Source organism: Equus przewalskii, chromosome 12 (assembly GCF_037783145.1).
Source record: "Equus przewalskii isolate Varuska chromosome 12, EquPr2, whole genome shotgun sequence".
Lineage (NCBI taxonomy): Eukaryota > Metazoa > Chordata > Mammalia > Perissodactyla > Equidae > Equus > Equus przewalskii.
Genome location: NC_091842.1, coordinates 24,477,123 through 24,504,009, shown reverse-complemented (window position 1 = coordinate 24,504,009; position 26,887 = coordinate 24,477,123). Strand labels below are relative to the sequence as shown.

The window sequence follows — 26,887 nt, the reverse complement described above, 5'->3', positions numbered from 1 at the left end:
GGCAGGAGCAGGGACATGGAGTGCTGGCAGATGCCAGAGCCCCTTCTGAAGTGACACACTCTGGCCTGCAGACATGCTTTGTAGAAAGTGGAATTTGTCGCCAACCTTGGTAAACTTCTCCCTCCCAGGTTCTAAATCTGTACCAAGTGTTCAGTCCGTCACCCACTTCTGAGGATGGGCTAACTCGGGGAAGGCAGGAGGGGGAGCCTGCAAGGATCAGTTTCGCTTGCAGGTTGGGCCTGGAATGAACTAGAACCCTTCACCCTGGACGTGCACACACACAGACACACACGCACACACACTAAGCCCAGCGTAGCCATATCTCCTGAGCTCTCCAAGTTCACACCCTCACTCTCCCCAGACTGTGAGCTCGAGGCTGACTCAGACATGACACTCAGGTGACTTCCGGAAGCATCTCACCTGCCCCAAACCCTCACCTGAGTGAACCCAGCCCCACTAATTGAGATGGCTGGGCTCTGAGCAGGTCAGCTGTTGGTACTGCCCTATTGTCTGCCGCAGGACCTGTTCTATATATGTCATTGGAGTCCTCAGGATTGTCGAAAACTGCTCTGAGGCAGGTCAGAGTCTGGCAGAATTTCTCAGAGCAGGTGTGGGGGTTGGGAGAAGGCAAGAGCAGGGGAGGGAGGTTACCAAAGGGGAATAACCGTTCCAGAGTCATCAATGAGTTGGTGGCAAAGCCCAAAATCAAAATCAGGTCTAAGACTCATCCTCCACCTCATGGTCTTTTCTTTCTTTCTTCCTCCCTCCCTCCTTCCCTTCCTCCTTTCTTCCTTTCATCCATTGTTTGTTCCATAATCATTTACTAATCACCTACAAATTGTCATGCTCTGTGCTAGGTTCTGAGGCATAGAACTGAACAGCCCAAACACAGTCTTTGTCCTGGTGGAGCTAATGTTGTAGTAGAGGAATGAAATATTATCAAATATAATTATGCTAGGAAAAGTAATAATAGCGACCACTTGATTACATATATATACACACACAAGCACATGTAGACACAAAGATAGATAGATGGATAGATAGAGATAATAAACTCATTGACTCTTCCCAATAACACCACTTTACAGATGGGGGAACTGAGACACAGAAAGGCTCGATGACTTGTCCAAAGTCACATATCCAGAACCAGGGTGGGGAACTGTACCCATGTAGTTTGGCTCTGGAGTTTATATGCCCCATCACTATGCTGTGTTGCCTCTGCCCAGAGCAAGTGGAGGAGAGAGGGGAGACAGGGGGAACCTAAGAGGGAGGCCAGGACCATTTGGTATCATGAAAATTAAAAGTTGGTGTCATTATGCTTCATGCGGTCAGCTCCTGTATCCTTATTCCTGGGGGTTGTCGAGCTGACAGTTACACGTCTTCCTTCCCAGCGCTCCCAGACTCGAGGACAGTCAGTGGGCAGGGGCAAGTGTGCTGGGTGGAGACAGAGCCTGCCCCTGGGTGGACTCTTGGTTAGCAGTTATTTACCTGTCCTCACTGTGGCTGGTTTATGGGAGTACTTGATAGTCACCACTCCAGAAATGCTGGTTGGGACAAACTTGCCAACACACCCTGAGAGCAAGCAGAGAGTAGTGACAGAGGTAAAGCCACAGGAAGTCACACAAGGGTCACACCGGAGCCTGTCCCCATTTACTCGAGCTGGCAGTCACTTTGGATGGGGCAAGTCATGGAAGGCCTGGTCTTCTTGGCCAAAGGGGCGGGAGCAGTGGGCACCAGGTTGACACACATTGATGGAAAGCAGCACAAAAATTGTGGGCATTCCGCCAGAGGGGCTTCCACTCTTCCTCACTCCTCCTTCCCACCTTGACAGGTACAGTGCTGTGCGGGACCTTCTAGCCGACTTGGAACAGGAGACAAGAGGGGCCTTGAAAACCCTGTATGGCTTTTCGGAGATTAAGTCTCGGAAACGCCGAGACGCAGAGTCCTGGAGTTCGGTCTGGGAGGGCACACGGCCCAAATTCCTCAACCTGGTCCCACTGCTGGCCTTCAAAGAGGGTGAGATGGGCAAGGCCAGGGACTTCCTCACAGGGCGGAAGCGGAAAGTCAGCGGGAGCATCATTCGCAAGGAATCAGATGTCATGAACGTCCACGAGTCCAAGGAGGTGGTGGGATTCCAACTGGTGAGATGCATGTTCTTACAGTTTGGGGCATGGGATGGGCTGGAGATAGTGGGTCCAGGGAGCTTTCTCCTTTGCCATTAGCCCCTGCAGTCCCCCAGGTAGAAACATACCCAGATAGGGTGAAGTGGATGCAAGCAACCGAAACTGACTCAGGCAATCTTAAGCAGAAAAAAAAGTCTTAGACGGTAACCAGTAGCTCAGGGAGGCATCTCAAAGGACAGAAATTAAGGAAGATCCAGGGATCTTGGTGGCAAAAAATGCTGGAAAGTTATTTCATATCTACTACTGGAGTAAATAAGCTTCAACTATTTGCAGTCTTTTGTTAATCCATCCATAAAGATGGATTCAAGCCCATCTTGGGACTATCTGACTGGTGAAGACTGGATCACCTGATGGTTTATGGAGGGTGGGGCATCTTGATGGACAGTCTCACCAGACTGTATCCAAAGGGGGAAAGGAAATTCTGCCAAAGCAAAATTGGGATGCAGACGTCAGAAGGAAGAAAATAGATGATAAACAGCAGAAACTCCCAGTGTTCCTTGTAGTATTTGCCTTTGTGAGGTGCTTATAGCCTGACTTCTCATCTCTCCTTCTTGGTCCTACTTGAGGGGCTCTGAAGAAGCAGTCATTCACCAAAAGTGAATCCCATAACCTTCCTGGGCAAACTCAGTCACCCCCCTCCTCTCCATGCCCCAGCCACCTCTGCCGGATGAGAACTACTTCCATCCATTATAGGCTTGATTGAGATTATGAGACCTCATGGCCCCAGTCACAAATCCGAAAAAATGGCCCTTTCTCTTTTACGGAGGAAGATTAGCCCTGAGCTAACTACAGCCAAGCCTCCTCTTTTTTCTGAGGAAGACTGGCCCTGAGTTAACATCCATACCCATCTTCCTCTACTTTATACGTGGGACGCCTACCACAGCATGGCTTTTGCCAAGCGGTGCCATGTCCGCACCCAGGATCTGAACAGGCGAACCCCGGGCCGCCGAGAACCGGAACATGTGAACTTAACCGCTGTGCCACTGGGCTGGCCCGGGCCCTTTTTCTTAACCGTTGAGACTTTTCAAAGTCTTCCTGGGTCCTTTCATAAGATACCCATGAGGTTCTCTTTGATACCAAAATCAGTCCTTTGATGTCCATCTTTTAGGAGAGTTTCCAAGCCCTGTGGGATGAGAACTTCTAGAATGTACCACAATTTCGCTGTAAAGCTCTCATTATTATATATTTTAAATGCTGGTCCTCTCAACTACCATGTGAGGTTGGGAAGGATGGTATTTTCATCCACATTTTGTAGGTGCAATAATGGATACATAATGCCTTGCCTAAGATCCAGCAGAGAAGTATTGTCAGAGTTTGGGCTAGAATCCAGATTTCTAGACTGCTGATCCACAGGGAAATGGTAAGGGTTGTATAGGAACTCAGTGGAATGATCAGCTGCAGCCTGGATGTCTGGGGAACCTGAAGAAGCTGGGTTTGCTTCTCTCCTGATAGGGAGTCAGGAGAGTGAGACTGTGTTGTCCTTCCTTGCTCAGTCCCTCCTTGGTCCTTGAGGCTGGAGGATGATGTCTCCCAGAAGTGAAAGGAAGCCCATCTTGCCCCAGGTATCCCTCCTGTTCCCCTAAGTGTCTGTTCTCGAGTCTCAGTTCCTCATCCGTCCAGTCCTGCTGAAGGTCAGTGGTAGGGCCAATGGCTTCAGCCCAGTGTCTCCTCTTATTCACAGTGTTCAAATGACACGTCCAACTGTGCTGTCTACACCTTCAGCTCGGGGGTCAATGCCATCCAGGAGTGGTACAAGCTGCACTACATGAACATCATGGCCCAGGTGTCTCTGGAGAAGAAAATCAACATGAGCTACTCTGCCGAGGAGCTGCTGGTTACTTGCTTCTTTGACGGGGTGTCTTGCGATGCCAGGTCAGGAAAGGAAGCTGCTCTCTCAGCTCGAGGCTTCTTGCATGCACCTGCAGCTCAGCTGTGGGTCTTGGGAAGGAAAAGTGCTCTTCTCATTGACCTTGCCCTTTGGAAAACAGCTTACACGGGAGCTGGGCTCTAGAGTCAGTGAGGAAGTGGAGATGGCATACAGTCAAAATATCCTTAAACTCATCAAATTACTCATGAAAACCAAGTAGCTGATGGTGTACGTATAACCTTGTATATTACCATCATGCATACCAATGATTGATAACCACCGATCTAGCACAGAGGAAGACAGGAAGGAAAGAAGGAAAGGAAGGAGAAAGGGAAGAAAAAAGGTCTGTGTACAGACGTGTGAGCTTTCAAACCTTTCTGCCCTTAAGTTAACACTCGGATCCCTGGTTGTGACTGAGCAGTGATGGGACATTCCCATTGGGGCCAGCACCCTGGCATAGTGGTTAAGTTCAGCACTCTCCACTTCGGCGGCTCAGGGAGCCCAGGTTTGCGGGCCCAGATCCCAGGCGTGGACCTACACCACTTGTCAGCCATGCTGAGGCAGCAACTCATATATGAAGTGGAGGGAGATTGGCACAGATGTTAGCTCAGGGCTAATCTTCCTTAAGCAAAAAAGGAGGAAGATTGGCAACAGATGTTAGCTCTGGGCTGATCATCCTCAAGCAAAGAAAAGAGGAAGACTGGCAACAGATGTTACCTTAGAGCTAATCATCCTCAACAAAAAAATAAAAAATAAATTGTTCCTGCCTCTCTGAAGGGCTTACCTCATTCTTTTTAAATACCAAGGCTTTCTGTATGTTGGTAGTTATATTGGTCTGCGAAAACTGAGTGATTAGAATCATGTCTCCCTAAGGGTTGGGTTCTAAAGTCAGTGTGAGGGCATGTATGATGTGATTACTTCTCTGGGGATCATTTCCTATGGATGGAGTGGAAAAATGTCAAGTATTGGCTGAGAAATTCAAGAGCAGAGGAATTTGGGACAGATACGTTGGCACAAGGAATACCAAGTTAGGATGGAGACAGCGGTGAGAGGATTAAGAGGGAGAACAGAAAGCACAAAGTAGTTCTCCGTCAACATGTGTCAACCAGATGAGGAGCCTTGTTTGTTATTTATCTCAGGAAAGGTGGGGCAAGTGAGTCGTGTCTGTCATCCATTGTCCACAGAGAGAGCTGGCCTTGTGGGCACTGCCCATCGAGACTTCAGCTCAGACGCATGAGGGACTCCCCAGCACAGCCCTTTCTGACCCAGAATCTTCCTCTACAGGAACTTCACACTTTTCCACCATCCGATGTATGGGAATTGCTACACATTCAACAACAGACAAAATGAAACTATCCTCAGCACCTCCATGGGGGGCAGTGAATATGGTAAGGAATTCTGCACCAAGGAGATTCCGGGGTCCTCTAACAGTGAGCATGCTGGCCACAGGACAATTGGGGCCACTTGAACCTTCCAGAAATACAGGATCTGTCCACCTGGCTGGAAACCAGGGATACCATTTTTCCTTTTGCAGTGTTTCCATTAGCTTCTGTGTTGGTTCCTTCCTTCTTTCTTGGTACCTGTTTTCCTTTTTGATGTCTCCTCTTTACTTTTGAGAGAGCAACAGGGACGTTGCTGGGGTTCCTCCTCCAGGGAAACCACTCTGGTTTGGCTTCTTGCTGGATTGAGTAATGCAAGGCAGGTGGCTTCCAGATGGAGTTAAACCCAGATATGCTGAACAGGAAATTAGCAAGGCAAGCACACCTTTATCTTAGTCGACAGATTCTGGAGCCAAAACCCAGCTCTGCCTCTCACTGTGTGACCCTGTGCAAGTTGCTGCACTTCATCTGTAAAGTGGGGATAATGACAGTATCTCGGATACAAGATTATTAAGAGGGCTCAAAATGTATAAAGCACTTAGAATAAGACCCGATTATACTGTATTAATCTACTCAGGCGGCCATAACAAAATATCACAGACTGGGTGGCTTAAACACAGGCATTTATTTTCTCACAGTTCTGGAGGCTGGAAGTTCATGACCAAAGTGCCGGCATATTCGGTTTCTGGGGAGGCCTCTCTTCCTGGCTTGCGGACAGCTGCCTTCTTGCTGTGTCCTCATGTGGCGTTTCCTCTGTGGCGTGCAGAGAGAGAGCTCTGCTGTCTCTTCCTCTTCTTGTAGGGATGTCCCCCCCCATGGGATTAGGGCCCACCCTTATGACCTTGTTTAACCTTAATGAGCTCCCTAAAGGCCCTGTCACCAAATACAGTCACATCAGGGGTTGGGGCTTGAACATATGGGGAGGGGGACACAAAATTCAGTCCATAGCACACACTAAGCACACACTAAATGCTAGTTGTGGTTGCCGTTACTACCATTACTACCATTACTAGCATGGCTCTGTTCTACCATTGCTGCTGCTTCTACTGGCACCACCACCAATACAACTATCACTACCTCCAGGATTACCATTACTACCATTCTGTTACCACGACTTTTGTAGGGAAGGCAGGAGCTCAACAGGTTGGCCTGGCTTACCTATAAAAAGAATTCTTGAAAGGCCCTAAGCAAATTGAATTTACTCCCACAAAGAAAGGCCAGGCCTTGTCGTGGAGGAAAACCACATTGGACTCCTGGCCCTGTTTCTGTGCAGTCTGTGCTCTTACCAAGAGTGCCAGGAAGTGGAATTGAGGGCACAGACTTCAGTGGGAAGTTGTCTGGGAACTGGGAGCAAGGAGTTGCACAGCCCAGGCTCTGCTACATATAGGCTGTGTGACCTTGAGCAAATCACTTCCCCACTCTGGGCTTTGGTTCCTTTATTTATAAATGAAAAGAGTCAGAATGACTCTCTAAGTTCTCTTCTTTCAATCCATAGAGACCGTGCTTGTTCAGTTCACTTGTTCATTTACCAATCATTTATTGAGTATCTGCTGTGTGCCAGGCCCTCTTCCAGGTGCCTGTGAACATGACAGATGCCGTCTCTGCTTTCAGGAGACTTGCATTATAGTGGAGAGAAGCAGATGAGTGAACAAGTGCATAGACATTATCCAGTTGTAAATGCTAATGAGGAAAAGAAAGCAGCACCAGGGAAGAGAGAGGGCCTGGGGTTGGGATGGGGGTTTTATTTCAGATAAGCAGGTCCAGAAAGGCCTCTGTGAGGAGGGATATTCAAGGATGAGAAGATATGTCTGAAAGTCCGCAGAAGAGCATTCTGGGCACTAGCAAGCATGAGATCCTGAGAAGGAAATGAATTTGATATGCTCTAGAAACAGAAAGACCAGCGTGCTTGGAGCTTCTCAAGGGAGGAGGAGAGTGGGAGGAGAAGGGAGCGCGTCATCAAAGCCTGACAGCCACAGTCGAGTTTATGGATCTTATTCTGTGGGTTCCCATGTATCCAGTGACAGGTTTCAGGCAAGGGAGTGAGCTGATCAGATTTCTGATGTAAAAGGTCCCTTGGCTGCTGGGTGCAGAATCGCCTGCAGGGTGAAAGCAGGAGCAGGGAGAGAAGTTAGGTCCGTGATCAGATAGATGCACCATCAGTGCTTCTCCCTGAGGGTTTAAGCAGCCACAGTGTTGCCCGTCCCTCTGCATGCTCAGCAGAACTCCCCATTTCAAAGGGCCGTGAGGAGATGCATGTCCCTGGCAGGGTAGCAGTTCTCTGACTTACGTTTAGCAGAACTCCTCGCCTCGTGGAGCTTCCAGTGTGGCCCCTGTCCACCTTTCACTTGTTGGAAATGCTTGGGTCTTGGTCTTGAGGCTCCTGAAGCAGCAGGAGAGGCAGGCTGCCTCCAGGGAATGTTTTCCTAGCCTTTGACCACAGCAGGCTGCCTTGTCCTCCCAGGGCTGCAGGTCATCTTGCACATAAACGAAGAGGAGTATAACCCCTTCCTGGTGTCCTCCACTGGGGCCAAGGTGATTATCCACCGGCAGGATGAATACCCCTTCGTTGAGGACGTGGGAACGGAGATTGAGACGGCGATGGCCACTTCCATAGGGATGCACCTGGTAAGAGGACATTCTGACTTCTGTAGGCTCGGTGAGGAGGGCAGACTTCTTTCAGGGATAATCAAGGAGGTGCGGCTTATGGAAAAGGGTGTTGGTTTCAAAAGGGAGCATGGTCCTGTATTTTCCTGATGGCTATCTCAATGGTCATTCCAGTAGTTACACTAAAGACCATCTTTGTATCTTCTGTATGGAGGAACAAGGACAGGATGCCATTTGGGGAAAGAATTTAAGGAACCTTCCTTGTTCCAAAGACAGACACCAGCATTTATGGGACCTGTGCTGGAAGCAAGGAATCAGACACTAACTGTATATTTGTCAGTAATATAAATAGGGCAGATTAACACCTTCTTTCTGGGCTGCCTAGAGGCCTATGCGGCATGTAAACTACCGTTGAAAGGCTAAGGGAAAGTCACTGGGCCATCAAAGCTCTGTTTAACCTATCACACTCCCATCAATTTCACCTCATTTATCAAGAACCCCCTTCTCCCTCAAGTCTTTGACCTTCTCTGACCTCACTGGGTGTGGAGAACACACATAGCTGTCAACAGAAGCCCATCTGGGCTGCAGACTCCAATCCTGGGTCTGCTAGCCCAGAGGGAGCAGAAGGACAAGGAGGGGAGTGTGCTCTGACACCCTGGTCACTCCACTGCTTAGGCAGTTTTCTTGTTTGCAGGCCTGGCGTCTTTTTTATGCTAGTCCCTCTTTCTCTTTCTTGCTCTCTCACTGTCTCTTGCTGTCTCTAATAGAATGACTATAAAGAACTTATTTAAAGTGAGTATATGCACTAAATAAAGAACCCAGACCACACCAAGGAGCATACCATGATGAGGTATCTCCCTTCCATCTCTGACGTCCAGTCCCCTCCTTCCTCTCCACGTAGATCATGGTTGTTGCCTCTGTGTCTTGGCCTGAATTTTATAGTCTTCAAGCATCTGTGTATAGGTATAAGCATTTCTCCTTTTATGCAAATACAAAATACTCTTCTGCCCTATTTTCTACTTGACACTGTAGGTTGGAAATGGTTCCATATCAATATGTATAGATCTGCCTTGTTCTTCTTAAAGACCCATAATATTCCATTGGATGGATAAGTTCTTGAAGCAATTCCCTGTTGATCAACATTAGGTCATTTCCAGCCTCAACCATGGTGCGATGTGCTGTGTATTTGTCTGATTACTTCCTGGAAGTATGTCAGACAGTATGTGTGTTTGTCAAATTGCCCTCTAGTGAGGTTGTAGCAATTTCCAACCTCACCAGCAATATGTGAGAGTAGCTGTTTCCCACACTTTCACCAACACGGGTATTAGCCAACTTTTAACCTTTTCTAATCTGTCAAGAGAAAAATGGTATCTATTGTAATTTTAATTTACAGTCCCTCTTAGTGGCGTTTTTCCACCTGTTTGTGGGGGTAAAATCTCCTTGTGGACCATCTGTTTCTGCCTTTGTTTATATCCAACCTTAATGTCCCAAATTATACTTCTTAGCCTTCTTTATCCCTCACAAGTTTGTCCTCCAGAGCAGTAGTTTCTAAACCGGGTTGATATCAGAATGAGAATCTTTAAGAGATGAGCCCAAGGATCCATATTTTTACCAAACTCCAGTGGTTATTCCAGGAGGCGGCAAACTCAGGAACCTCAGCTTTAGAAACTGAAGTAGTTCTGAATGAAAGGAGAAGCCAATTGTGTCTTCTTAGGAGAAACTAATGGTAGAATGACACAAAAGATATAGCCCAGCCATAAAAGATGGCTTCATATCAGGTTATAAAGTAATATGGTGGGCCTTAGAGCTTGTATGTCCATTCATCATTTATCCATCCAACAAGCCTTTTCTGAGTGCCTCTTATGTGCTAGATACTGGGACTACATCAGTTTGGACGATAGTGTCCCTGTCCTGTTGGAGCTTAGAGTCCAGCAGAAAGAATCAATAACAAAAAAAAGATTATACAAATGATTAATTATAATCATCATAAGTGCTAAGAAGGAGACGTGGGATGCGTGAGAGCTTGTCACAGGGACGCCTGACCCAGGGCTTTTTTAATGGGGTGAGGTGGGGAGTTCAAGAATGCTTTCCTGAGGAAGTGATATTTAAGTTGAGACGGCAGAGATGATGAATGGGAGTGGTGACGTTCCAGAGGAAATCTGCGGCTTCTGTGCCTCATGGTGCTCCACCAAAGGGCAACCCTGGACAAGAGAAGCTGTCAGGACGCTTGTCTGGGGACCCAGCTTCTCTCGGGAGGCATGTCGTTTGGGAGCTTTGTTCCAAGGTGGGAAATCGTTCCAACATGAGAGGTACTGTGTGCCAACTCAGGCAGTGTGAATGATGATTGTCCAAGAAAAAAATCTTGAGCCCCAACCTGCTCGAGCTGTAGCTTGAAAAGACCTTGAGGTACCACTTAGGGAGCTGGGTCATTGATCCCTTTGTTCACCGGCAGATCTCGAGAACGCCAGATCAGAATAGTGACCATTTTGACCTGACGTTTCCCATGTGGCTTTACCTGCACCCTCAAGAAGGACCTGGGATGTGTGCACATCCTTACCTTATTCTTTTGCCCTCTCTTTCCCTTCTGCCCCTCATGGTGCCTGCACACTTGGAGGAGAGTTACAAGAGCTTGGAAAAGTACAAGAACCAAGGAATTCTGCCCTCTGGTTTTCCTCTCTGAGCTTAGAAATACCTACCACATTGTTAAGCAAATGTTCTCTTTACCAATGGTGGGTAGACAAAGGCCCGGGTGGGTTGTCTGCTACACCTAATTTGAGATGTCCAAAATCAAAGCCACAGAGCAGGAACAGTCAGCTCTAGTTCTGATTTATGAGCATCTAGAACAACAAAAACTCAGGGATTACTAAGACGTCAGCAGGGAGTCACTAACAATAAATCCAAACAAACTAGTCTTCCTTTCTTATTTAATTTTTATTTATTTATTTATTTTGATAGGCACATTAAGCTGATAGACCCAGTCATGTCTTTCTTCATTCATTGAGTGACTGTGTGTCCAAAGCACTGGGTATTCAGAGATGAGTACAACAGAGCACCTACCTTCAAAGATCTTACCTTTAAGAGGAGAACACAACACACCTTTGCAATGCAGTTCCCAGCTCTGTGGGAACAGGGAACTTCTCTGTCTTGCTCCCAGGCCCAGTTCCTAGAAATAGTAGATCCTCAGTACATATTGTTGGATGGATGGATGGATGGATGGGAGCCAGGCAGAAGCTGTTGGCGAAAGCTTTCTAGATGATGGATTCTTGAAGGACAAGTGTCAGGCGAACAGTGTCAGGAAGGGCTAGTCCAGACAAAGGGCATAGCAGTTACTAAGGGGTCACAGAAAGGATTTTAAGCCGTGTAGTGAAACTTTTTTAAAAATCACTGTGGCTGAAGTGCAATCAAGATACTAGAGGCAGCCTATTTACAGTCATGTGTTGCTTAACAATGGGGATACGTTCTAAAAAATGCATCATTAGGTGATTTCATCGTTGCAGGAACATCACAGAGTGCATTTACACAAACCTAGATGGTATAGCCTACTACACGCGTAGGCTATACGGTACTAATCTTATAGGACCACCATTGTGGATGCAGTCCGTTGTTGAGCAAAACGTCATTATGCGGTGCATGACTGTACAGTAATTCTAGAAGGAAATGATGAGGACCTTAGTGGAGGCAATGGCTGTGGGGATGAGCAGAAGTGAATGGATTTGAGGATATTACAGCGTGGAAGCAACAGGGTTTAACAACCGAAGTCAGCGAGGAAGGCCAGGGAAGTTAGATTGATATTTAGGTTGCAGCTTGGGCAGTGGGGTGGGTGGAGGTGCTAGGCTCAGAATTAGAGACTACAAGGGGAGGCATAAATTTGGGGGAGAAGGTGATCATTTCAGTTTGGGATAGACTCAAGTTGTTGTCCTTTAGGAAATCAAGGTGAAAACGTCCAGTAAGTAGGTGCTATGAACCTGGAGCTCGAAGAGAAACCCGAGGTGTGGGGGCATCTAGCATAATTCTAGACTTGGAAATAAATGCCATCACCCAAGGGAGCTGAGACAGAATGCAAATATTTAAGGGATGAGCAGAAAGAAAAGGGAGAAATAAAGGCAAAGAAGTGGGAGCAGAAGCCAGAAAGAGTTGGCGTCAGATAAAGGAAGGAAGAGAGTTTCAAGGAAGATGTGAGCCACATTGGCCAATGCAGTTGAGAGGTCAAGCAAGATAAAGGGCGAAAGGTGTTCTCTGGGTTTGGCTACCAAGAGGTCACCAGTGTTCTTTGCCAGAGCAGTTTTCAGTGAAAGGAGCAGAACAGAAACCAAAGTTTGGGTTGGGTCATGAATGGGAGATGAGGAAGTGGGCAGTTGTGGACAACTCACCCAGCGGGGTGTGGAGCCAGGCTCCGGAGACAGGGAGACATCACTGTCCTTGCAAACCCTACTGTACCTTTTTATCTTAAAGCACAACACAACTCTTTTCACAAGCATATGGGTAAGAGGGATTAAGTGCTCAGACTTTGGAACCAGACAGCTGAGATTCAAACCCCAGCTTTGCACTTTGGTTGTGTAATCTGTGTCTCAGTCACCTCCTCTGTAAAATGCGTATGATAATAAAAACATTGCTTCATAGGCTGGTGAGAATTCAATGACTTGATTCACACGCAGCACTTACAACAGTGCTTGGCAAGTAGTAAGTGCTCCAAAAATATTGCCAATCACTATACATTTTTTTAAGAAAAGAGATGTGAAGGGAAGGAAAAATAAATTTGAAGCAAAAAGAGGCGTTAAGGAAGTTTCCCTTGCCCTTTGTGACACCCCCGTCCTTTATGAGACGTTAATCACTTGCTCATATATACAAAGAATACAAATTATTTGCCATATGTGTTGCAAATATCTTTCCCAATTTGTGCCTTCCTTTAGTTTTCTTTATGCTACTTTTTCACGTGTAAAAACAGCAAATGTTTACATAGTCAAAATCTTTGTTTTCTTCTTTTGTCATTCTGTTTATTGAGGATTTTCCCTCCTTGAGATCAGATACTGAGCTGAGTTTCCTTCCAGTTAGTTTGTCATTTCATTTAATACTTTAACCCACCGGCATTTTTCTCTGCAGGATGGGAAGCAGAGATGGAATTTATTACTTCCTCCAAATGGTTTACAAACAGCCCTCACTTCATATGTTGAGTAATCCTTTTTTGTTCTCCATTGATTAGAAGTGTAAACTTTATCATACACAAATAACTTTTGTAATTTATTGCAATATAAAAACAGAACAAAAGAAAAAAGAGTTAAACCACCCATAATTCCATCGAGGGCATTGTGCTGCCACCTGGGCTTTTCCCTGGCACGGTTCATCTTTTAAAGAGGTGAGCTAGAGCCTCCTGTGCAAATGCCCTCCTCCCCCAGGATTCCCAGAAGGAAGCAGATGGAACCTGGTTTGATACAAACAGGTCCTGTTTCCCACATGTACACCCACATACACACATGTGCACACATACACTTAGTCACACCTACACATCCCTGTGCATGCACGCACATATATCCATACGCATATACATACACTCACACACACGTATGCAGAGACATGCATGCACACTCACACATAGGTACACATAACTTGCTCACAGTCACACAGACATATACCCATTCTCACTTTTGTGTCCCTAGGGGTCAGGACAGAAGCCAAAATGTTTTCCCACCCTGCAAAAATCAGCAGTTCTGGAAAAGTGATGGTGGAGCAGGGGAGTGAAAGGTGGGAGGTCGAGAGAGAGCTCTCTTGAACTCTGTCCAAGTTCATCCAGCTGAGTCTTTGAGAAGCTCAAGACCTCTGTCCCACTTTGCAAAGGCCATTTACCCCATCTGCCGTACCTCAGTTGCTTCGGGCAAAACCCAAGAGCTCTGAGTTCAGTAAGCATCATTGCAGAGTAAAGGGCCATTGAGTTCTCAAAAAGCATAAAAATCAAAAGATGATATCTCATAATTGGTTTCCTGGAAGTGGCCCAGGGGCTGGTTCTCAGGGGAGAAGGCGCCCCAACCACCTGTGCCAGCTGCTGGCTGCACGGGGCTTACCCGAGTGGACAGACCCTCTCGCTGAGATGCCAGGCCTGGTACTTCCCCCAGGCAGGCCGAGCTGCAGCTGACACTCTAGGCTCTGTGGACAGCTCAGCAGCACCTGGGGGCTCCAGGGAACATCTGCCCAGGGAGCCTGCTGCTTGGAGAAGCTTAGAGGGTAGCACTGAACTGAGGCGCCCTCAAGGGAAGCCACGGCTCGGCGTCGTGGTACCCCCGTGCCCAGCCCAGCCCTGGCGTGTGCTGGACGCTCGAAATGTGTTTGTTCCCCAGCTGTTAGAGGAATGAAGTCAGTCTGTTGATTCTGCACTGACGTGGAAAGACGCTCACTCTACTGTTAGTGACAGGGAGTTTGCAAGGCAGAGGGAACGTGGAAGTATTTGTCTGCCTGTCTGCCTGTCTGTCTGTCTGAGATCGGGATCTGCTCTGTTGGAGTGGTAGGTACCCTGGGGAAGAGACTAGATGGCTACTTTCCCCTTTGTGCGCTTCTGCTGTTTAAATGTTTTAAAATGAGCCCTGCTAATTGCCCTGAGGTACTTGCGGTTAATCGAGGGAGACTAATTGGTCTGCAGATGAGTTACAATACAAACAGAAAGAGGGCCTAGCCGGCTTGCTCGAGGGGTCTACAGTTTCTACCTGCGGCAAATTTCTTGATTCCTTCCCCACACCCTGCCCCTGCCACCCCATTATCATTCTCTCTATCCAGTCACTCTTCAAAGAAAAAAGAATTTTCTTCCTTCTCCCAAATCTGCCATCCATTTTCCCTTTACCCGCACTTTCAGAACAAAACAAAACTGTGTACACACGCACACACACACACACACACTCACACACACACACCCTGGGACCTAGTATAAGCTGGCCACAATTTGTAATCTATTATTGTTCCCCCTTGCGAGATGTTATTCTGGGGTTTTTTTTCCTTATTTGGCTTGTCTGATTGTTTATTTGCAGTGACAAATGTTAAGCTAGAGCCAAACTTAGTCAGCCACAAGAAACATGATGTAATACGGTTTTCAACTGCAAGTTAAGATGCCCTGACCTCTCTCTGATCAGGGGATCACTCTTCTCTGTTGGGCATTCCTTGGCCCTCTCTAAGAAAGTCCATTTTTCCAAGTCAACTTCTGGGGCCAGAGGACAAAAGGGTAGGAATTGGATCCTCTGCCAGGATGAAAATCCCGGGCAGCTCCCAGCCACCGTTCATCTTCTGGATCCTTCCTGCCCCTCCCGGTGGATCCTCCACGGTCACTACCATTCTGAAACCCAAACCTAGATTCTCAGCACAGCAGAGGGGGCCGACATGATGTGACCTCGGCCTCCCTCTCTGATGTCATCTCCAGCGACTTCTCTCCCTTTTGCCATGTTCCAGCCGCCTGGGACCTCTCCTACCTCCAGCCTTTGCGGCTCCCTCTGCCCAATCCTTGTCCTCCATTTCTTAGCAAAATGACGTCCTCTCTTTCTTGCCATTCCATGTTGCCATTCCAGATGAGTCCCTTTCTCAAAGATGTCTTCCCTAATCACTCTTCTGGAATGACTACCCTCCTGCTCCCAAACTCTCCAGTCTCTCTGCCCAGTTTCATTGATCATTATCCTAAATTATCTGATTTATTTATTTGCTTTTTAGCCATCTGTCTACCCTACTAGAATGTAAGCTGCATGAGAGCAGAGAACTTGTCCATTTTGATGGTTGTTGATTCCACAGTGCCTAGAATAGCTCCAGGCACTTAGTAGGTACTCAATAAATACGTGTTAAATGAATGACTGAGTGACTGCTAGTGATGCCCTCTGTCTGGTTCCTGGGGGAGGGCGGGGCTGAATGTGTGCTGCTGTGATTACAGACAGAGTCCTTCAAGCTGAGTGAACCCTACAGCCAGTGCACAGAGGACGGGAGTGACGTGCCAGTCGAGAACATCTACAAGGCTGCCTACTCCCTCAAGGTACGGACTGGAGGGGACACCCAACCCTGCGCTGTGGCCTGGACCCAGGACACAAAGTTCTCTATAGGCTGGGGTGTGTCTTGGACCAGGAACTCTGGTGAGAATCCTTGGGGTTCATCCAGAGACCTCAAGAACAAATGATGCCGGCTGGTTCCAGTCCTCTTCCGTCCGTCTGTAACCGGAGCTTAACTGATTCACTGAGGTTTGCCTGGAACGCAGTGTACAGCTGAGACACGCCTGCTTCCTAAATGGGCCTTGGCGAGTGACAGGCAGGAGGGAAGCAGGCTGGGAGAGGCTCTGGCTGGGGGTCGAAAGCTTGGCTTCTGGGCTCACTTGTGTCCCTCACTCACTGATGGCCTGGGGCAAGTTGTGTCATCCTCAACGGTCACAGGGGGAGGTTGGATTGGATCCCCCAGGCTGCTAACTGGCAGCTCCCAGGACCCTTCCAGGCTGCACTGGTTTTTATGGCCTGGATGGTGTTTAAAAGTCAGGGAATTTCACAAGAAAACCTGGATTTCCAGCTTCTCTTGAAAAACAAGATCTGGCAACACCGGGCCCATATTCCTGTAGGATAATCAGTGGATGGAGTTGCCCTGTTAACTGGTACAGGTGTCCTCTCACTCCTCACATCCTCGTCCCCCCCAGTGAATTACCTATGTCACTGGCCCCTGTCGGCATTTGAGTTTTCAACCGTGAGTGCGGTCATCGGGTACGCCTTGTCTCACATTCTAAGAGTCTGCAATTCATCTCCGACTGGATACCCAGGGAGTCGATGAAAGTCATCCCAGCAGAATGAAGGACCGACCAGGGGCCCTCTGCTCTGAGTCCTCCAGCTTGCCTCAGAGCTGAGCTAAGAGGTTGTGGACACACTGAGTACAAAGAGACTATTAGAGAATGTCTTCTTGTAGGAAATAGAATACAATCAAACTGATTTCAAGACTCCCCCCGTAAAAAAAAAAGGATCAGTTCATTGGAAAGACACTCCTGGGTAATATTTAGTGAGAGGCTATCATGTATAAACACTTTATATATATTGATTCATTTCATGCTCACAACAACCTTGCGAAGTAGGTATTGCTATACTCATTTTGAAGAGGAAGAAACCAAAGCATCAGAGAGGTTAAGTAGCTTGCCCGAGGTCACACAGCTGGGAGGTGGTAAAGCTGGGGTTTGCACCCGAGTAGGCTGCCTTCAGAGCCCCTGCTGTCAGCTTTTATGCTGTAAGCTTCACAGAGGGCTTGGACCTGAGAACTGGAAAGTTGGAGGCTGCTGGTTTCTCTCTGTTTCTTGGTATCTGCTCCAATTTTCCCCTTTCTGTCTGTGTCAGCACTCACATGATGGAAAATGACCACCCCAGGCCCAGCTCCAGCTCAGCCTGGTCTCTACATCTCAGTTAGTCTAAATTCTCAGTAAATTTTCTAGCTTGGTCCGTTTGGAGGCAGGGCGTCAGCCCTGGCCCGCTCAGCTGTGACATAGGGCAGGCTTATGCAGTCTGCCAAGGCTGTGGGAGGCTGGCCCTCTGGATGGGGAGGGAGCTCTCTGGCATCCACGTGTGAGGATGTTGAGGGAACCCCCAGGTCTCCTCTTTCAGATCTGCCTTCACTCGTGCTTCCAGACAAAGATGGTGGAGAAGTGTGGGTGTGCCCAGTACAGCCAGCCTCTGCCCCCAGCGGCCAACTACTGCAACTACCAGCAGCACCCCAACTGGAGTGAGTGAGACCCACCCCGGCCCTGCACACCCCGGCCCAGCCAGCACTAAGGCCTTCTGCCTGAGGGAGGGATTGGTGTTAAGCAGACTTTTACTTCTGTTGTCAAGCCTGGCTGGAACCGAGTTTCCCAACTAAGGACCAAATGCTCCACCCCAGCCTGTGCTAAGAGCTTGATCACCTCAGTCAAGTCCAGGAGGCAGGAACTACTGATAGTCCCCTTTCACAGAACAGGTAACTGAGGCTCAGAAAGGTTAAGCACCTTGCCAAGGTTACACAGCCAGGGAGTAACAGAGGTAGACCCAACTCGAGCGCTGCCAACCTCCTGACTCACGTCCTTACCACCGCAGTATTCTGTCTCCCAACATCACAAAGCAGCATTTGTTTGCAGAGAACCACTGTTTATAGAGAGTAGGAGGAGAAACCATTGAAAGGAGATTCTGGGGACCACTGGAGACCTCAGGAAGGGTCCCGTGCTCCCGAAGCTCACGCTGTCCTCTGCCTTGTCCCTCAGTGTACTGTTACTACCAACTGCACCAGGCGTTTGTCCGGGAAGAGCTGGGCTGCCAGTCGGTGTGCCGGGAAGCCTGCAGGTGAGTGGCCCGGGAGGGATGGGACAGGCAGGGCTAGGCTGGCCCGGCCACCCATGCTCACTCCATGCCCTTCTCCTCTTAGCTTTAAGGAGTGGACACTGACCACCAGCCTGGCGCAGTGGCCGTCTGAGGTTTCCGAGGTAAGTTCTTCTGCCCACTCTTCCCCCTCGAGCCCTCCACCTGGAGCCTCGCTGAGGTCCTGGCTGTGTCCTCTGGCCTCGAGGGTCATCCATAGGGGAGGCCCGGGTCCGGGGCTGGGGCTGAGGGGGCAGGCAGACAGGCTGGCCGGGCCTCTCTGGGCCTCCCCAGACCACTTCCTCTTTCTCCATCACAGAAATGGTTGCTGTCCGTTCTCACGTGGGACCAAGGTCTGCAAATAAAGAAAAAACTCAACAAGTAAGTTCACCTCTGCCCTGTTTCTTCTGCCTCCGCTGGCCCCAGGCCCTGGGCCCCTCACTTGCTTCCTCATTGCCAAACCCTCTCCTTTTCATTCACTCCTTGCTTTATTCAACAAATATTTATCAAGCTGGAATCATGAGCCAGGACCTGCTCCAGGCCTGGGGCTCTCAAGCTTTTTGACCGCAACTTACAGTATGAAATTCTTTGGCGCGGTGGCGCATTGAATATGTAACCAAAATAAGTCTCGTGGAACAGCGCTTCCTTATGATGGGGGATGCTTTTGGGCTGATTTTCAGATGGTACACACGAGGAGCGCCAAACCAATCGTTCGCATCCCTTCTGCTTAGTCACAGCATGATTCTCATTGATTAGTGCCCATATGGGTTGATAAAAATTTTTATTATCTCTGTGGATACAATCTGATGTTTTCTATTCTATTTCACGTCATAAAAGATACTGTTCATGGCCCAGTAGATTTATTTCATGGCTCCGTGGTGTAGCATGACCTAGCTGGAAAAATGCTTCTCTGAGCTTTGCAGCTTGTAACTGCAGTTGAATTTTCCACATTGAAATTCACTTCCAAGGGACCTTTGGCAAAAATCAGGCAGGCCAGGGCTCAGGGGCCTCAGCCGATGGAGGCAAAGGTGGCAGAGGGTGGGGAAATTGTCATGTGAACTCGCATCTCTCTGCACCATCCCCATCTCCTTGGTGCCCAGCACCAGGCCTGGCCGCACTGGGAGCCAGACTGGCCTCCGGCATTTGTTGAATATCCACCAGGCTCCAGTCGCTGTGTGAAGTGCTGGGGGCACCATGTGGACCCTGCCTCCCGGGTGCTTACAGCTTAGTGCCAAAGATAGACTTTGATCAAGAAATTGCAAACTATTAAACTGAGTATTGCAAACTGGTGACCCCCCCAGGCCAAATCTAGCTCCCCAAAAGTCATCCATTGTTTCCAGTTGTTTCCGAAAGATCAAAAGTAAGGGCAGGAGCAAACCTCCATTCCTGCATAGCACCCAACGGCTGAGGAGTAGCCGCCCTTTTGGAGTAAGCGTGAGCTTTCTGGCTTGCACCATCCTCTCAGGAGGCAGGTTAGCACAGCAGTTAGGAGCACGGACTTGGAAGCCAGAGCCATCCAAGTTTGAACCCTGGCTCTGCCAGTTACGAGCTGCGTAGTCTAGAGCGAGTTACTTAAGTGATCTGTGTCTTAGTTCCCACATCTGTAAAGTTTATGATTAAAACATACCTACCTCGTAGGGTTGTTGGAATTAGTTAATTCACGTAAGATTCTTGGAACAGTGTTTGGCAGCACAGGAAGTGTTGCCAATAAATGCCAGCTGCTATTATGATTATTATGATTATTACCGTATACTCAGCCTACCTCACTCATTTACATGACCTGCCCGTCTCCTGCATGTATTTGAGATTACAATCAAACAATCACAAATGTCACAGTTTAACGAAGAACAGAGTGCTATGCGAGTATAGCTGGGTGGACTCACTTGGTTTGGAGGTTGGAAAATGGTTTTTGAGTGAATGAACGGCTTGAGCGTCCAGGCCCAGGCTGGAGAGGTGTTCTGGCATATAGAGGAGGCCCGTGGGCCAGGTTCTGAGGCCCCCATGGAGCTCGGAGCCTGGGCCGTGCTGGCAGCTGGGCAGGAGGCAGACAGCCACACTGAAGGGCTGGTCATCTGTAGAATGCAAAGGTGCCGACTCACCTTGGCCCTACCTGTTGGAATTTCTGCAGGACAGACTTGGCCAAACTCTTGATTTTCTACAAAGACCTGAACCAGAGATCCATCATGGAGAACCCTGCCAACAGCGTGAGTGGCTTCTTCCTGGGACCTGTCCTTGGTGTGCACATGTGCCCATCTGCCTAGCCTCCGGGAGCAGAGTGAGGTCATGGGGGTCCAGCCTGAGCTGGTGGGGCTACTGTAGGCCAGCCAGGCCTTGGATCAGAGCAAGCAGAGTAGGAGACGACAGGAAGCCTGTCCGCTTCTTCCTGCAAGCCTGTTCAGAGCGAGGGCTAGCTGGTGGCTCCCTTGGGGATTGGGGTGCCTGCAGGAGGCCAGCTTGGGGGCTTCCTTCCTGATGGTGTAGTCTGGCCTCCCTTGCAGATCGAGATGCTTCTGTCCAACTTCGGTGGCCAGCTAGGCCTGTGGATGAGCTGCTCCATCGTCTGCATCATTGAGATCGTTGAAGTCTTCTTCATCGACTCCCTCTCTATCATTGCCCGCCAGCAGTGGCAGAAAGCCAAGCAGTGGTGGGCCCAGAGGCAGGCGCCCCCCTGCCCCGAAGCTCCCCCCAGCCCTCAGGGCCAGGACAACCCAGTTCTCGATATAGACGATGACTTGCCCACTTTCACCTCCGCTTTGCACCTCCCGCCAGCCCCAGGGACCCAGGTACCCGGCACACCGCCCCCCAAATACAATACCTTGCGCTTGGAGAGGGCCTTCTCCAACCAGCTCACAGACACCCAGGTGCCAGCTGAGTTCTGAGGCAGGGTGGGCAAGAAAGATCTAGCCAAGACTACTAGTCAGGGGCTGAGAACTCCTGGACACAGAGAGGACCCTCTGCGCCCTCTCTGGGCCTTTCAAAGACATTGACTAAAAGTCTGCCTTGAACAAGATGGGCCCGGGCGTGTGCAGGGGACTTGTTGGACCATCCAGATTGAGATAGATCCTGCGGGCCTAACCCTTCGCACATCTGCTGCAGAGAGAGATGGGGCCCAGGAAATGGTCGGCCTGGGCTCAGGCCAGAGGGAAGCCTGACGGAGCTCTTCGCCAGACCTGGAGAGAGAACGACTCCTGCACAGCCCCACCCGGGGTTTCACTTACTCCCCCAGCCCGAGCTGGGGCCCAAGGATGTGACCTTAGGTACTGAGAACGGACAACCACTGCCTGTTGCCAAAGAGAGGAGGAGGCACCAGCCTGGAGCTGGAGCTGTTTGTGAAGAGACTGTCCTGAGTCATTGACAGTGGGGCAAGGTCTCCTGTGTGCCCGCAGGCAGGGAGCTGGCCCGAGGACCTTGGAGTGTGTAGCTGGGAGGGGCGACTGCGGAAGGCCTGCAGGTGTGACAAGAGGCCTTCACTTGGGGGTGTGGGTGGGGCCATGTTCTGAGCAGCTGAGCCAGTGCCCTGGGCCCCTCACCCAAGCAGAGAAGGGCCAGTTAGAGGGCATTGTGGACACTCCTGTCCAGCGGTAGTCCAAGGCTTGGAGGACTGGCTACCAATAAGCTACCTCAGCTGCTCTTTCTCCAAGGCAGACCCCCACCGATGGTCTGCCCCTCACCAGCGAGCCAACCACCGTATTCACGCTTCTGACGTGAGAATAGCTAACGGGTATCAAGTACACAGCAGTTGTTCGATGTCAGAACCGTGTCCTGGTGCCTCTAGGCACGGACAGAGATCAGCATGGGGGACAGCAAACTGCAGCCCGCGGGCCAAATCTTGCTTTTGCCCGTGAGCTAAGAAGAGCTTTTTTTTTTTTCATTTTTAAATGGCTAAAAATATCAAAAGAAAAATATTTGGTGACTCAGGAAAATTCTATGAGATTCAAATTTCCGTGTCCATAAATAAAGTTTTATTGGTACACAGTCACGCCCACGCGTTTACATATTACCTATGGCCGCGTTTTCACTGCAAGGCAGAGTGGAGTAGTTGCAACAGAGACCCTATGGCCCTGAAGCCTCAAACGTTTACTCTCCAGCCCTTTACAGGAAAAACCTGCTGACCCCTGGATTAGCACGTTAAGTAGGTATGATTGTCCCATTGTCTGGATGAAGAAACCCAGACATAGAAAGGTGGTTCCTCGCCCACCCGGGGTGAGACAGCTAGGAAGTTGCAGAGCTGGGATTCGAACCCAGGCAGTCTGACTCCAGAGCCCGTGCACTCTAGCCCTTCATCATGTTGTGTCCGATCAGCCTCTCTGCCTGTTAGGGTGAGGCTCCTGTCAGTTTGGGCGGGCAGTGGGGGAGGATTAACACCCTGGCTGCAGGGCCCAAGGAAGTCCTTTGTCTGCAGGTGTGGAGAGGCCTGCATTTCAGGACTGCTTCCCGCTAAGGATGGCTGCTAGTGGAGGCAGGAGTCTTGGTGAAAGAGCAGGGGCTGTGGGGACCTGCCTGAGCCCAGGGACATTTGGTCCAACCCCACCCCAGACTCATGGCTTCAATAGCCATCTTGGCCCCGTGTTGTGATTCCTCTGGACCTCACGGGGCAGGCTGCTGCCAGGAGGCCTGACAGCCAGCACGGAGGACGTCACTGTGACCCCAGGCTGGCTGGAGCTCCCCCAAGGAGTGGGCTCAGAAACTAGGGCTGATGCAGGCAAGCATCAGGTTACAGAGGGCGCAAGCCTGGCTCCTGTCCATGCTGGGCTTGGGTGGCTGCAGCCGGTGCAGGCAGGGAGTGCAGAGTGGATGCCTGCCTGGGCATGGCCCAAAGAGGAGCTCCCTCCTCCCCCACAGCAGGAGGGTGGGGGCTGTGCCCTCAGATTCATTCGAGAAGTGACCAGCCTCAGCATGATGTCACCGGCAGGAACATTTCCAGCAAGGCTGAGGCCGCTGCTGGCTTTGCCAAAGTTGAGACCATGAGCATCTGGAGCCAACAGCCACCCATTGCACCCCGAGCACAGATGCGCACACCCCGTGGCTCCAGCCGTCCCCTGCCGCCTGGTACCCAGCCTCGGGCTTGTGCGCCTGCAGTGCCAAATGCTGCCCTCTCTCCTCTGCCAGGCACAAGTGTCACCACCTCTGTCAAGTCTTCCCTGCCCTTCCCTCACCCCAAGAAGTGGGAGCTTCCTCCATTATAGCATTTTTCACCTACTGGTATGATTTTTTATCCATCTGTCTCTCTCATTAAACAGTGAGCTCTTTGAGAGCAGGAATTGTGTCTTAGCTCTCTGTCTGCACACGGGGACAGGTCTGAGCAGTGATAGCACTTAGCAAAAGCTGATGGAGCCAATCAAACCGTAACGATCATAATAATGGCTAATATTTATTGAGCACGTATTGTTTGCTAGGGATTCTGCTAAGCACTTCGCACACGTCAGCTGGTGGAATTCTCACAGCTCGGGCACTCTTGCAAATGAGGAAACTGAGGCACAGAGTTCTCCTCGTCGTCCCACAGCTAGTAACTGGTAGGCCCAGGCCGGCCCCCAGAGCTTGTGCGCTTAACCGTGGTGCAAACTGCTCTCATGGAAGCTTTTCCCCAGAGGCCAAGTCCACCTGGCCCTGAGGGAGTTTCCTCTGGTTCGCTCCGGCTTCAGGTCCAGCCTGCTCAGCCAAAGGGCCCCCTGGAGCCAGGACTGAGGCAAGGGTGCAGGAGAGCTGCTTCAACCCCAGACCCCCGGGCTAAGCAGCCACCGTGGCCAGGCGTTACTCACTCCAAGGGACAATGACCCCATTTGTAGGTCGTGGGAATGTTTGCCCTTGATACAGCTTGTTCTTCTCAAACTATTTGAGCTACTGCCCTTGCTGCTCCTCTGGGTACACTCCCAGGTCCCTGAGTGCCAGACCTAAGTGTCCCACAGCCCACGGAACATCTCCCTGATGACACAGACCCCTCAGTCTCGACTTGTCTCTCATGAGCCTGCACCCCAAGAGGACACGTCGGATAAAGACTCCACCCTCTCCTGGGGTTGAAAACTCAGGAGCGAGCTCTGGGCTGGAGAGAGACGCGTGGGAGTCATCCAGGCTACGGGTTAGGTCACCATGGAGGAAAAGCAGGTCAAAGAAGAGGAGAGAATGAGGATGGGGACCGCTGGGGCTCTGTGTTTCAGCAGCAGCTGGAGCAGGAGAAGAAGGCTGAAGAAGCAGCACGAGGCTCCCCTGCTCCTCGCGGATCTCCCCGATTCCCAGCTCTCCCTCCGCCCCTCCTCACTCCAGGCTGTGCCCGGAGGGTGTCTCCAAAGGGCAGGCTGGGCCACGGCACTTTCTGGCTTAGCAGCCAGGGTGGCTCCCCACCACCTCGGCTGCATTTCTCAAGTTACAGGGCTCACCCTACAGTGACTTAGGCGGCACACAAACTTAGCTGCTATGCCCAATGTCCCCCTCTCTCTTTCTCCGTTCATCCTCCAAGACCAGGCACAGATGTCACCATCTCTGTAAAATCTGCCTTGACCCCCTCCCTTGTCCCAGCGAATCGGAGCATTAGGTGCGATTGACTGACAGAATCAGAAAGCCATTCTGTTTTTCAATGTGTAAAGACAACCGTTGGGTGCTCATTGGTTTTTCACGCTCTCTTACACGTGCCCAACTCTCTTGTCTAAGGAAGAGTGAGCTGCCTCAGGCCTGTGGCTCTCTAGCTACAGAGCTGAATTTCAGCATCATGCATTTTCACTGCCTTCGTTTGCTCAGATGCCTTCTGCTTACTGTAAGCGATACTGGTGTCTCCTTTAGTCACTGGTCGACAAGTGTTTATTCATTCAACAAACGTTTATTGAGCACTGTGTTAGTTTCCTATGGCTGCTGTAATGAATGACCACAAACTTCGTGGCTGGAAACGGCAGGAATTTATTCTCTACAGTCCTGGAGGCCAGAGCTCCACAGAGTCTTCTCCGGCTAGAGTCAAGGTGTGGGCAGGCTGTGCTGCCTCCGGAGGCTCTGGGGAGATTCTGTTCCCCTGCCTTCTCTGGCTCCCAGAGCTGCACTCTGTGGCTCTGGCCCCTTCCTCCGGCTTTGCAGCCAGCCCGCCAGCATCTTGCTTCAGTTGTCACACTGACTTCTTCTAACACAGCCAAATCTCCCTCTCGGGACGCTTGTAATTACATTTAGGGCCCACCCAGAAACTCCGGAACGTTCTTCCCATCTCGAGATCCTTAACTTAATCACGTCTGCCAAGTTTCTATTTGTGCCGTAGACGGTAACACCCACAGCGGCCAGGGGTTGGGACAGGGATATCTCGGGGGTCCGTTATTCAGCCCCCACAGGTGCTCACTGCAGGCTGGGGACGGAGGAGCTGGCATGCGTCTGAGAGTGAAGCGGACAAAGCTCCCTGCCCTCGTGGAACATATACCTACCGGGGGACACAGACACGGAGGCAATGTAACAAGTCATGTGCTTAATTACCTACTTCCAGGGGCACTTGGAACTCGGGGGCAGACAAAAGGCCAGTCTCACTGTGTGGTCAGGGGAGACCTTCTTGCAAGGGCGTTATCTGAACAGCTTGAGGGAGTCATTCACGCAGATATATCTGGGAGAAGAACGTTCCAGGTGGAGGGAAAAGCCAGCGGGAATGAAACAGTTTCCCTCTAGAATAAATGTCTCGACAGTGGAATATTATTCAGCCATAAACAGGAATGAAGTGCTGACATGTACAACACAGAGGAACCTCAAAACCATTATGCTAAATGAAAGAAGCCAGTGACAGAAGGCCACATACAGTACGATTCCATTTATACGAAATACTCTGAATATGTAAATCCGTAGAGATGAAGTAGATTAGTAATTACTAATTGCGGGGGGCTGGGGGATGGGAGAATGGAGGGGGGCTGCCTAACGGGTACAAGTCTCCTTTGGGGGCGACGGAAATGTTTTGGAACTAGAAAGAGGGGAAAGTACTAAATGCCATTGAACTGTATCCTTTAAAATGGTTAATTTTATGTTACGTGAATTTTACTACAATAAAAAAAAATCAAAAAAATAAATTTTTTTGAATTAAAAGAGTGGATTTAAAGAAAAATAAGTGAAAGTATAAAGAAAAGCAAGATGCACTGATCACAGAAGTCAGGACAGCAGAAACCTCTGGGGGCGGGAAGGGAGGGGATCAGAGGTACCCAGGGCCTGCGAAGAACTGGCTGGCAATGCTCTGTTCCTCCTCTTGAGTGGGGTACAGACACGCATGTTCGCTTCTCTGTTTGTTTAAACCACATGTGTATTTTGTGCACTTCCCTATCGTGCATGATTTTGCACGATTTAAAAAATCTCAGAAAAGAAAGTGCTCGGTGGGTAGTAACATAGGTGTCACACGGATGTTAACAGCATCCTAAAAGCAACACAGTGTTCCAGGAACTGCCCCCAAGGGGCAAATGATGCTCTGGCTCTGATCCTCCCTTCTGCACTGAGGCAGCCCCGGGAGATGGCCAGTGAGACGTCCCCCAGGGTGGGGGCCCTGGGAAGACCCCCGGCCAAGCCCAGCGCTGACCCATGCAGCCGCCGCTGCTTCCTAACAGG

The 26,887-nt window shown here is 49.9% G+C and overlaps 1 protein-coding gene across 10 annotated transcripts in view; it reads left to right on the top strand.

The window, feature by feature from the left end:
• Window positions 1-22,315, top strand: part of SCNN1G (sodium channel epithelial 1 subunit gamma) — a 55,583-nt gene extending 33,268 nt beyond the window's left edge. For all 10 annotated transcript variants that reach the window (XM_070568337.1, XM_070568335.1, XM_070568336.1 and 7 more), the window contains 11 exons: window positions 1,832-2,141; window positions 3,865-4,055; window positions 5,335-5,438; window positions 7,891-8,054; window positions 15,928-16,026; window positions 17,618-17,735; window positions 18,247-18,325; window positions 18,408-18,465; window positions 18,660-18,721; window positions 20,469-20,544; window positions 20,839-22,315. In XM_070568337.1, the coding sequence (XP_070424438.1) occupies window positions 1,832-2,141; window positions 3,865-4,055; window positions 5,335-5,438; window positions 7,891-8,054; window positions 15,928-16,026; window positions 17,618-17,735; window positions 18,247-18,325; window positions 18,408-18,465; window positions 18,660-18,721; window positions 20,469-20,544; window positions 20,839-21,219 (1,642 nt within the window). In that variant the 3' untranslated portion in view covers window positions 21,220-22,315. The remainder of the gene's footprint in view (window positions 1-1,831; window positions 2,142-3,864; window positions 4,056-5,334; window positions 5,439-7,890; window positions 8,055-15,927; window positions 16,027-17,617; window positions 17,736-18,246; window positions 18,326-18,407; window positions 18,466-18,659; window positions 18,722-20,468; window positions 20,545-20,838) is intronic.
• Window positions 22,316-26,887: the final 4,572 nt, after the last annotated feature.